General features: G+C 47.6%; 2 protein-coding genes across 2 annotated transcripts in view; both read right to left on the bottom strand.

The window, feature by feature from the left end:
• Positions 1 to 1,348, bottom strand: part of plppr3b (phospholipid phosphatase related 3b) — a 13,114-nt gene extending 11,766 nt beyond the window's left edge. The window contains 1 exon segment of the mRNA XM_042058095.1: positions 819 to 1,348. The gene's annotated coding sequence lies outside the window, so the exon portion shown is untranslated.
• Positions 1,349 to 9,841: 8,493 nt separating this feature from the next.
• The window catches only part of med16 (mediator complex subunit 16), a 14,481-nt gene continuing 11,822 nt past the window's right edge, over positions 9,842 to 12,500 (bottom strand). Inside the window, exon 14 of the mRNA XM_042111788.1 lies at positions 9,842 to 10,898. Coding sequence (XP_041967722.1) covers positions 10,772 to 10,898 — 127 coding nt within the window. The 3' untranslated portion in view covers positions 9,842 to 10,771. The remainder of the gene's footprint in view (positions 10,899 to 12,500) is intronic.

The following is a 12,500-nucleotide window of genomic DNA, read 5'->3' on the forward strand; positions in this document are numbered from 1 at the left end:
TGTGGAGGCTATAGCTCCTCTATATCAGGTAGCCATTATATAGCATTAACTTCCTATATGCAGTATATGACATACAGGTAGCCATTATATAGCCATAACATATACCTCCTACACATATGCTTCACACACCACACACACACATACACACACACACACAAACACACACATACACACACACACACACACACACACACACACACACACAGACACACACACACACACACACAACCTTGTGTGTGCTGTGACAGAGGTGTGAAGGGATACTGAAGGGGTACAGTAAGAACCACTGGAACATAAGATGACAGTCAACTGCAAATAAATCCACCCAAGGAGCTCTTATGACGCTGACCATCTGATCTGACAGCAGGTCGTTTGGAACCACGATCAAATCAACCAGTCAGTGTGTTCTCAATAGGGGTTAAGAGTAGTATTCATATTGGCATAAATATCCATTAAAATGTGGATAAATATATTTAAATAACATGCATATCACGACATGCACATTTTCACACAGTGCTATGGAATGCATATTCTAACAACAGCTCAGTGTCGCATGGAAAAGCTTTCAGATCTAATAAGGCGAGAGATACGAGAGCGCGGGACATCATAACGAGTTGTAAGCTTGCAGCATGTAAAATCGGACCAACAGAACTAATGGAACTAACGGCGTCTCTAATTGCTGTCGATCTAGCGCTCCACGCCTCCAATGCGACAGCAGCATCGCACCCTCGCGCCCTCACACCATCACGGCAGTGCGGTCCCTCGCGCCTGGGTGATGTGTGGTGTGAAAAACAATATTCACAAACAAGTCGCCTTACCTGAGTGAAGGCGAACGCTTTTCGGCGCAGGGGTCGCGGTGTCGGTGCTTGTTAGAGCAAAGCTTACGCGTCTGCTGCAATAGAATTTAACGAACAACTCCACTCCACTCACACTCCTCTTTCTGCGCACGTTCTACGCCAGGCGGTGTCGGAACCGTGCTCCTGAAATGTAGTGTGGTGAGAGCTGCTAAATGCGATGTCCGACCGGAGGGTGTCTCTCACGCGGATGCTGCAGAAAACACCTACAGTAGCAGCTCCTCGGCATCAGGGAAGGCAATGAGGAGGTTCCGCAGCTCACATCACACTGATGTCAAATGGAAAAATCCGGCGTCGTCTGTATGACAAGCATTGGTGGTATGTGTCAAGCGTGGGTGTTAGATAAAGATAACGGAGACACCGAAGTACAAAGACAGCATTCTGATCGGTAGAAGGAGGGGGCGCGCCCGCTACCGAAGTGAGCGAGCGTGAAGTCGCAAGGTGGTTTCTGCGCTCCGCTCAGCGCTAATTAAACGCCACTTGAGTGTGTGTGTGTGTGTGTGTGTGTGAATCCTCTCCTCTTAGTCACGCAGACGGCCCTTTAGAGGTAATCTGCGTTTCAGCACAGGGAGGCGGTCGTTAGTAGGCAACTCACTGGCTGGACAGTCACCTCATAAGTCCATACTCATTACCACACAGTATCCATCTCCTCATTATCACAGGTTGATATCACACAGTGTCCATCTCCTCATGACCACAGGTTTATTTCACATAGTGTCCAACTCATTAGCACTGCTCTAAGTTGTACATGATGCACTCTCACCATGTGTGCGTGTGGTGTCCCCTGAGATGAGTGAGGACTCTATTAGGAATCGGAGGATCCTGTTGTGTCTGACTGACCACTATAAGGACACAACATACACAGAGAAATTAATGATGTGATGAGTCTGAGACCACAATCACATATGATTAACCTATAGACCCACCCAGTCACATATGATTAACCTATAGACCCACACAGACCTGCTGGAAACTGCTGCACCTGCGTGCATACATGACATGCCTAACGTTAGCTGTTCACAGAGACACGCGCGCCACTACAAAGCCTCTGCTTTCGGACAAAAGTAAGTAGGCCTACTATTGGTCAATCATTTCATGGCGTGATGATAGGCATATGCTTGCTTGGTCTGTGCAGAATGCGATAGTGCTGCCAGTCGCTTCATTCTAATTGAAGTCGGCACATCAGAGGACTGGCACATCAGAGGACTGTATACTGGGCACATCAGAGGACTGGCACATCAGAGGACTGGCACATCAGAGGACTGGTATACTGGGCACATCAGAGGACTGGTATACTGGGCACATAAGAGGACTGGTATACTGGGCACATAAGAGGACTAGTATACTGGGCACATAAGAGGACTGGTATACTGGGCACATCAGAGGACTGGCACATCAGCGGACTGGTATCCTGGGCACATCAGAGGACTGGCACATCAGAGGACTGTATACTGGGCACATCAGAGGACTGTATACCGGTATACCTGTGGGCACGCTGGGCACACACTGGTCCCCACAGGGGAGCTGCTCCTCTATAACCTCCTCTATAACCTCCTCTATAGCTCTTCTATAACCTCCTCTATAGCTCCTCTATAGCTCCTCTATAGCTCCTCTATAACCTCCTCTATAGCTCCTCTATAGCTCCTCTATAACCTCCTCTATAGCTCCTCTATAGCTCCTCTATAACCTCCTCTATAGCTCCTCTATAACCTCTTCTATAACCTCCTCTATAGCTCCTCTATAGCTCCTCTATAACCTCCTCTATAGCTCCTCTATAACCTCCTCTATAACCTCCTCTATAGCTCCTCTATAACTCCTCTATAGCCTCCTCTATAACCTCCTCTATAGCTCCTCTATAACCTCCTCTATAGCTCCTCTATAGCTCCTCTATAGCTGCTCTATAGCCTCCTCTATAACCTCCTCTATAGCTCCTCTATAACCTCCTCTATAGCTCCTCTATAACTCCTCTATAACCTCCTCTATAACCTCCTCTATAGCTCCTCTATAACCTCCTCTATAGCTCCTCTATAGCTCCTCTATAACCTCCTCTATAACCTCCTCTATAACCTCCTCTATAGCTCCTCTATAGCTCCTCTATAACCTCCTCTATAACCTCCTCTATAGCCTCCTATAACCTCCTCTATAGATCCTCTATAGCTCCTCTATAACCTCCTCTATAGCTCCTCTATAGCTCCTCTATAACCTCCTCTATAACCTCCTCTATAACCTCCTCTATAGCTCCTCTATAGCTCCTCTATAACCTCCTCTATAACCTCCTCTATAACCTCCTCTATAGCCTCCTATAACCTCCTCTATAGCTCCTCTATAACCTCCTCTATAACCTCCTCTATAGCCTCCTCTATAACCTCCTCTATAGCTGCTCTATAGCTCCTCTGCTCCTCTATAGCTCCTCTATAACCTCCTCTATAGCCTCCTATAGCCTCCTCTATAACCTCCTCTATAACCTCCTCTATAGCCTCCTCTATAACCTCCTCTATAGCTGCTCTATAACCTCCTCTATAGCTCCTCTATAACCTCCTCTATAGCCTCCTCTATAACCTCCTCTATAGCTGCTCTATAGCCTCCTCTATAACCTCCTCTATAACCTCCTCTATAGCTCCTCTATAACCTCCTCTATAGCTGCTCTATAGCCTCCTCTATAACCTCCTCTATAACCTCCTCTATAGCCCCTCTATAGCTGCTCTATAACCTCCTCTATAACCTCCTCTATAGCCCCTCTATAGCTGCTCTATAACCTCCTCTATAGCTGCTCTATAACCTCCTCTATAACCTCCTCTATAGCCTCCTCTATAGCTCCTCTGCTCCTCTATAGCTGCTCTATAGCCTCCTCTATAACCTCCTCTATAACCTCCTCTATAGCCTCCTCTATAGCTCCTCTGCTCCTCTATAGCTGCTCTATAGCCTCCTCTATAACCTCCTCTATAGCCTCCTCTATAGCCCCTCTATAGCTGCTCTATAGCCCCGCTGCCAGAGGGGGGAAGAAAATCAAGCTCTTGGTCTCTAAAAGCCTCTTTTCAAATAGTAGCTCCCTGCTACACAAATCCCAAATGTTTGTTTGTTTGGATATTATGGCACTAAACTCTGTAGCAACAATCAACTAACAGTTTGATTTATACAGGAAGCAGATGCTTTTATCCAAAACAGTCGCCTAGACTGCCCTGACAAACTGCCCTGTCAAACTGTCCTGTTAAACTGCCCTGTTAAATTGCCTTGTCAAACTGCCCTGTTAAACTGCCCTGTCAAACTGCCCTGCCTTGTCATCAGAGGTTAGTATGTCTGCTCCCTGGACTGATCCATGGTCAAGAGCAGAGTAAGGACACACTGGGGTGGTTTAATTGTAGATTACATGCGTATTATACATATGTGTGTGTGTGTGTGTGTGTGTGATTGTTGTTTAATTGTAGGGCTACATGCTTATTATACATATGTGTGTGTGTGTGTGTGTGATTGTTGTTTAATTGTAGCTACATGCGTATTATACGTATGTGTGTGTGTGTGTGTGTGTGTGTGTGTGTGTGATTGTTGTTTAATTGTAGGGCTACATGCTTATTATACATATGTGTGTGTGTGTGTGTGTGTGTGTGTGTGTGTGTGTGTGTGTGTGTGAATGTTGTTTAATTGTAGGGCTACATGCGTATTACACATATGTGTGTGTGTGTGTGTGTGTGTGTGTGTGTGTGTGTGTGTGTGTGTGTGTGTGTGTGATTGTTGTTTAATTGTAGGGCTACATGCATATTATACATATGTGTGTGTGTGTGTGTGTGTGTGTGTGTGATTGTTGTTTAATTGTAGGGCTACATGCTTATTATACATATGTGTGTGTGTGTGTGTGTGATTGTTGTTTAATTGTAGGGCTACATGCGTATTATACATATGTGTGTGTGTGTGTGTGTGTGTGTGTGTGTGTGTGATTGTTGTTTAATTGTAGGGCTACATAAGTATAAGTAAGTATACTCTTTTGATCCCGTGAGGGAAATTTGGTCTCTGCATTTATCCCAATCCGTGAATTAGTGAAACACACTCAGCACACAGTGAACAAACAGTGAGGTGAAGCACACACTAATCCCGGCGCAGTGAGCTGCCTGCTACAACGGCGGCGCTCAGGGAGCAGTGAGGGGTTAGGTGCCTTGCTCAAGGGCACTTCAGCCGCAGCCCACTGGTCGGGGCTCGAACCGGCAAACCTCCTGTTACAAGTCTGAAGCGCTAACCAGTCGGCCACGGCTGCCCCTAACATTGCTTATTATACATACGTGTGTGTGTTTGTGTGTGTGTGTGTGTGTGTGTGTGTGTGTGTGTGTGTGTGTGTGTGTGTGTGTGTGTGTGTGTGTGTGTGTGTGTGTGTGTGTTGATGTCATGTTGCATGGTGATACTATAAACTATACATTACATTGATTGATTGATTGATTGATTGATTGACTATAACACCTGCTCTCATCTTCCTCTGTCTCTCTGTCCATGATCAGCGTCGCTCTCCGCCAGGCTGTCCTTTGGCAGGTAGGGGGCTGTGTGTGTGTGTGTGTGTGTGGCAGGTGTGTGTGGCAGGTGGGGGGCTGTGTGTGTGTGAAGCACCTTGAGCTGATGCTCAGGCACATTAATGAGGCCGTGTGAATAAATGAAAGTGAATTGAATTAAAATCTTATCCGTGTTCACATTTCATTGATTGGTAGCCTCCAGCTCATTACCATTCTGCGGAACACATTCTCCTCACTCCAGTGGACACATGACGCTATGCTCTCCATCTCCCTGTCTCTCTCTCTTTCCATCTCCCTCTCTCTCTTTCCATCTCCCTGTCTCTCTCTCTTTCCATCTCCCTCTCTCTCTCTTTCCATCTCCCTCTCTCTCTCTTTCCATCTCCCTGTCTCTCTCTCTTTCCATCTCCCTGTCTCTCTCTCTTTCCATCTCCCTCTCTCTCTCTTTCCTTCTCTCTCTCTCTTTCCTTCTCTCTCTCTCTCTTTCCTTCTCTCTCTCTCTCTTTCCTTCTCTCTCTCTCTTGCATGTGAGACTGTTAAATGGTTGCTGGCTTGACTGGTTGCAGTCTGATTGATTTTTCCCTGTATTGTCTTTCAGCAGCGATGGCAGACAGATGGCTGTGTGTTGGTGTCTCTGTGTGTGTGTGTGTGTGTGTGTGTTTGTGTTGGTGTCTGTGTGTGTGTGTGTGTGTGTGTTGGTGTGTGTGTGTTGGTGTCTCTCTGTGTGTATGTGTTGGTGTCTCTGTGTGTGTGTTGGTGTCTGTGTGTGTGTGTGTTGGTGTCTGTGTGTGTGTGTGTGTGTGTGTGTGTGTTGGTATCTGTGTGTGTGTGTGTGTTTGTGTGTGTTGGTGTCTTTGTGTGTGTGTGTTGGTGTCTGTGTGTGTGTTGGTGTCTGTGTGTGTGTATGTGTTGGTGTCTCTGTGTGTGTGTGTGTTGGTGTCTCTGTGTGTGTGTGTGTGTGTGTTGGTGTCTGTGTGTGTGTGTGTGTGTGTTTGTGTGTTGGTGTCGGTAGCTGGTTGGAGGAATGCTTGAGTAACTCCACTCCCGGCCAGCATGTGTATGTGTGTGTGTGTAAGTCAGTTTGTGTGTGTGTGTGTGTAAGTCAGTTTGTGTGAGTGTGTGTGTGTGTGTAAGTCAGTTTGTGTGTGTGTGTGTGTGTCAGTTTGTGTGTGTGTGTGTCAGTTTGTGTGTGTGTGTGTGTGTAAATCAGCCACCCCTGCCCATCAGCAGCAGCATACCATCTCCTGTGGCCTCTCAGCCCTGCTAGTCCTCTCACAGTAACACCAGGGCAGTCACACTCACACACTCACACACACACACACTGCTAGTCCTCTCACAGTAACCTCTCTCCACCACTTCACAGCCGTGTCTGGGCCAGCTCTGTGCCGGATCAGAGCCTCCAGTCTCATGGTCTCAGGTCTCATGGTCTCAGTCTCATGGTCTCAGGTCTCATGGTACTGACCAGTGGTGTCTCCCTTCACTGCCACACACTACAGGTAGAGTATGCCTTAGAGGTACCGCCAGCAATTTCTGTCGTTTTGACATTTTTGTCACATTGAGCAAATATCTCCTCCCAATCCCTTACATACTGTAGCTCTCCATTCCGTGAGCACACTGCAAAAAATGCTCAGTCTTCGCACACACTGCAAAAAATGCTCAGTCTTCGCACACTGCAAAAAATGCTCAGTCTTTGCACACACTGCTGAAAATGCTCAGTAGTATACTGCAAAAAATGCTCAGTCTTCGCACACTGTGCTGAAAATGCTCAGTCTTCACACACACTGCTGACAATGCTCAGTCTTCGTACACTGCAAAAAATGCTCAGTCTTCGCACACTTCAAAAAATGCTCAGTCTTCGCACAGACAATGCTCAGTCTTCGCACACACTGCAAAAAATGCTCAGTCTTCGCTCACTGCAAAAAATGCTGTCTTCGCACACACTGCTGAAAATGCTCAGTCTTTGTATATACTGCTGAAAATGCTCTGTCTTCGTATACTGCAAAAAATGCTCAGTCTTCGCACACTGTGCTGAAAATGCTCAGTCTTCGCGCACAGTGCTGAAAATGCTCAGTCTTCGCACACACTGCTGAAAATGCTCAGTCTTCGCACAGTGCTGAAAATGCTGTCTTCGCCCAGAGCTGAAAATGCTCAGTCTTCGCACACACTACAAAAAATGCTCAGTCTTCGCACAGAGCTGAAAATGGTCAGTCTTCGCACACACTACAAAAAATGCTCAGTCTTCGCACACTGCAAAAAATGCTGTCTTCGCACTGTGCTGAAAATGCTCAGTCTCCGCGCTCAGTGCTGAAAGTGCTCAGTCTTCGTACATAGCTGGCTCCGTAAACTGGAAACAAACAAAATGGAGCAATCCTGTCCCCCAAACAACACAACTGTCCAATCCAATCATCAGTTTTGGAGTCAGCACTTTGAGGATGGGACTAGTGAGTTTGCTCTCTGGTGTTTTATTGGTGTTTGGTTCAAATGTCAACAAACGTGATGTTATCCAGAATCACTGACGGTACCTTTAAGAAAGCTCACGAGGGCCGTTTCCACTGCAGGAGCTGGAACTTGGTTGTACAGGGCTGGGGCCATTTGTTAGGTTTTCCATTAGACAAACCGCCCCGTCATGCAACATTCCGGGAACCTCTACGGGGCTGAACGAAGTCCGTGCCTCGGGGTAGGTACTAGTGCGGCCCCGAAAAACTCAAGATGTAAATGAGTAGTGAACGAGGTTACGGGTTACGCTACTAGCTTGTTCAGTTGAGGTATTTGTCCATTCAGAGTGAGCCCACACTGAATGGACAAATAGTGTATCAGTGTGGAGAGAGTATTTGCTGCAGCTGCTATGCCATTTTAGTAAATCTAATTAGCATCGTGATCATACAGCAAAAAGGCTGCACATGGGGAGGTCCTGCAGGTAAACAATGGAAAAACAACGGCTGAACAGCGAGGCGGTCCTGACTCCTGTACCTGTCCTCTTTACCTGGGTAGTGTTCCTGTCCCTGTGCTCTTTATCTGGGTAGTGTTCCTGTACCTGTGCTCTTTACCTGGGTAGTGTTCCTGTCCCTGTCCTCGTAGTGTTCCTGTACCTGTCCTCGTAGTGTTCCTGTACCTGTCCTCGTAGTGTTCCTGTACCTGTCCTCTTTACCTGGGTAGTGTTCCTGTACCTGTCCTCGTAGTGTTCCTGTCCCTGTCCTCGTAGTGTTCCTGTCCCTGTCCTCGTAGTGTTCCTGTACCTGTCCTCTTTATCTGGGTAGTGTTCCTGTACCTGTCCTCTTTATCTGGGTAGTGTTCCTGTCCCTGTGCTCTTTACCTGGGTAGTGTTCCTGTCCCTGTGCTCTTTATCTGGGTAGTGTTCCTGTCCCTGTGCTCTTTATCTGGGTAGTGTTCCTGTACCTGTCCTCGTAGTGTTCCTGTACCTGTCCTCTTTATCTGGGTAGTGTTCCTGTACCTGTCCTCTTTAGGTAGGAACTGCTGTAGGTTGGGGACACCTGCAGGCGTTAGTGTGGAGCATCACAAACACAAACACACACACACACACACACACGCGTGTGTCTCCAGACAGGTGTTAGGGGGGCAGTGTGAGGCCACCCAGAGCTGCTGCTCATCCCACTGAGTCTCTTAATGAAGACGTCCTGTTGGCCTGTGGAGAGCAGACGTCCTGTTGGCCTGCAGCGTCCTGTTGGCCTGCGGAGAGCAGACGTCCTGTTGGCCTGAGGAGAGCAGCAGACGTCCTGTTGGCCTGCAGCGTCCTGTTGGCCTGAGAAGAGCAGACGTCCTGTTGGCCTGAGTGCAGCATGAGCCTGTCCAGGTACCGGATCTGAGGAGTGGAGACGCTGCAATCCTGCTAAACCCCCAGGACATTCTCAGATCAATATCAGCAGGATGTAGAACAGGGGCTCTTCAGGTCTCCTGATCGAAGTCAGTGCAGTTATTGCTCCATTATTGCTTATTAATACCTCAAATGTATAATTGGTTTAGTCAGCTAAACCCTGCTAGAAATCAAATAAATAATATGGTGTGTGTGTGTGTGTATGGCAGGTAAAAAAGAGGGGAAACCCCTGGTGTGTGAAAGCAGTTAGCGATTAGACAGATTAAACAGGTTCGTTTGTAGTCTGGCCTGGGCCAAGGTTAGATGCTGCACATGTCCAAGAGCACAAGCTGATTATGTGGAGGAAGATCCGTTTGAGTAGCCTGCCCTGCCCATGCCATGATGATACTTTCAATTAGAGAGGAATCCTCAGGTGGGTGATTATCAGGTAGGCATAGGCGTGCGTGTGTGTGTGTGTGTGTGTGGTAGGCATATTGAATGCTGAGTGTAAGGCTGCTTTAACTCTGAGGAGACGCACTGAAGCCCGACAGCTTAGGGATCCCCTCTGGCGATACTCACAGCTGGTGTGTGTGTGTGTGTGTGTGTGTGTGTTGTGTGTACGTTTACAGACCTGAATAGCACAGGGACGCAGCATTAAAATGTCACACTGAGCAGACAGCGAATGATTCAATTTCGTACAAATCCAGCTTTATTACATCACAAACGAGACATGGAGGGAGAAATCTCCGCCAATCACGACTGGACTTTTAAATGAGATACAGCGCCTCTCTGTGGCTGTAGGTCGACACTACAATCAAATCAATTTGAACAGACTCACAAAAAAATACACTTGACCATTTAGTCAAGTCTCTGAAGCTTCTGTTTCACAAATCCAGTACAAAAAGACACAGAAAGATATACATATAAAAAAATTAATAATATTTACAGTACATGACAAGAAAAGATGTTCTACTAGAAGTCTTCCCATGGACTTCTACGAGCACAACACAGTGTTGTGGATGTTTTAAAGACAGTGAGTCTCTAATGCTGCCTAGTACTGCTGAGGATGTGACACAGTGACCTGTGGGGGTCAGACTCAATGCTGAGTGACCTGTTGGAGCGCGTATGGGTCAGACTCAATGCTGAGTGACCTGAGGGAGCGCGTATGGGTCAGACTCAATGCTGGAGCAGCTGCTGAGGTCTCTGGCTGTAACTTACTGTGATGGTGGTGACAGTAGAGAGCTCCAGGTGACTGTGTGGGTCATAGTGGCTCAGTGGAGATGACAGGCTTGCTTACTGCAAAGACAAGAGTCTGGCCAGGTGGGCAACATACATGCAAGCACACACACACACACACGCGCGCGCACACACACACACACACACACACACACACACACACACACACACACACACACACCTAACTATCGTTATTCTGTTATGCTGGTGTTAGAGCAAAGTGTGGATTTCACATCCTCAGTCTCTCTCTATCCCCTGGTGATGAATCTACTGCCACTTAAGACAGAGAAACAGGTCTGTTTTATAGCCCCCCCAGGGGTGCTGTGTGACGGTGAGGAGAGTAATAGTCCCCCCCCCCCCCCCTTGTTGAGGTGTGACGGTCAGGAGAGCACAGGGGGTATCCTCCTCCACAGGCCTCCACACAGGCAGTTCTTTATCCAGCGCTGCTCCCACTGCTTCATGGCGTTGGTCTTATTGGGGGAGCGCAGCATGGTCACACAGCCACACCTTAAGCACACACACACACACACACACACATATAGACGGGGGGGGGGGGGGGATTATTAATTTAAAGGAACACACCAACTTTTTGGGAAATAAGCTCCCTTTTAGCTACAGGTTAACTGGTCTAACTCCCTTCCAGTGAATTGTGCTAAGCTAGGCTAACGTTGTCAGACTGGGTTACCAGTGAATTGTGCTAAGCTAGGCTAACGTTGTCAGACTGGGTTACCAGTGAATTGTGCTAAGCTAGGCTAGTGCTGTCAGACTGGGTTACCAGTGAACTGTGCTGAGCTAGGCTAGCGCTGTCAGACTGGGTTACCAGTAAATTGTGCTAAGCTAAGCTAGCGTTGTCAGACTGGGTTACCAGTAAATTGTGCTAAGCTAAGCTAGCGCTGTCAGACTGTGTTACCAGTGAACTGTGCGGAGCTAGGCTAGCGCTGTCAGACTGGGTTACCAGTAAATTGTGCTAAGCTAAGCTAGCGCTGTCAGACTGTGTTACCAGTGAATTGTGCTAAGCTAGGCTAGCACTATCAGACTGGTTACCAACTGTGCTGAGCAAGGCTAGCGCTGTCAGACTGGGTTACCAGTAAATTGTGCTAAGCTAGGCTAGCGCTATCAGACTGTGTTACCAGTGAATTGTGCTAAGCTAGGCTAGCGCTATCAGACTGGGTTACCAGTGAATTGTGCTAAGCAAGGATAGCGCTATCAGACTGGGTTACCAGTGAATTGTGCTAAGCTAGGCTAGCGCTGTCAGACTGGGTTACCAGTGAATTGTGCTAAGCTAGGCTAGCGCTATCAGACTGGGTTACTGCACAAAAGAGAATCTGAACAGAGTAAGGAGCTTCAGCTGAAGAGCAGCATATGCATATGGCAGGCTGGACTGGGGGCACAGCAACAGCTTGTGATGAATATTCAGCGCTGGCTGGCTGGGCCACTCGACCCATTTTAGCCCATTTGGGTCCCATTCTGAAGGAAATGGATCAAGTTATTATTAGGGTCAGAGAGAATACATTTCAAATGAGCGCTAATGGGATGCCAACATGACGCAGTGAGCACGCCCTCTGATAGAGGACAAGAAGAGAGAGAGAGAGAAGGAGAGAGAGGGAGAGAGAGAAAGAGGGAGAGATGGGGAGAGAGGGAGAGAAAGAGGGAGAGATGGGGAGAGAGGGAGAGAGAGAGAGAGTGAGCGTGTAAGCGAGAGGGAGCGTGAGAGAGGGGGAGAGAGGGAGAGAGAGAGAGAGAGAAAGAGAGAGGGTGAGAGAGAGAGAGAGTGAGAGTGTAAGCGAGAGGGAGAGGGAGAGAGAGAGAGAGTGAGCGTGTAAGCGAGAGGGAGCGTGAGAGAGGGGGAGAGAGGGAGAGAGAGAGAGAGAGAAAGAGAGAGGGTGAGAGAGAGAGAGAGTGAGAGTGTAAGCGAGAGGGAGAGTGAAAGAGGGGGAGAGAGGGGGAGAGAGAAAATGAAAGGCTAAAGATAAAAGAAAGAACAAGAGTCAGAAAAGACCAGATGAAAAATAAGCCCTTCAACTTCTTTTTTATGAATGTCAGAGTTATTTTAGGACTGATGCTATTAATGCCGTTTTTCTGTATGATGTTGGACACATTTCAGAGCAC

Source organism: Alosa sapidissima, chromosome 12 (assembly GCF_018492685.1).
Source record: "Alosa sapidissima isolate fAloSap1 chromosome 12, fAloSap1.pri, whole genome shotgun sequence".
In the NCBI taxonomy this organism is placed as follows: domain Eukaryota; kingdom Metazoa; phylum Chordata; class Actinopteri; order Clupeiformes; family Clupeidae; genus Alosa; species Alosa sapidissima.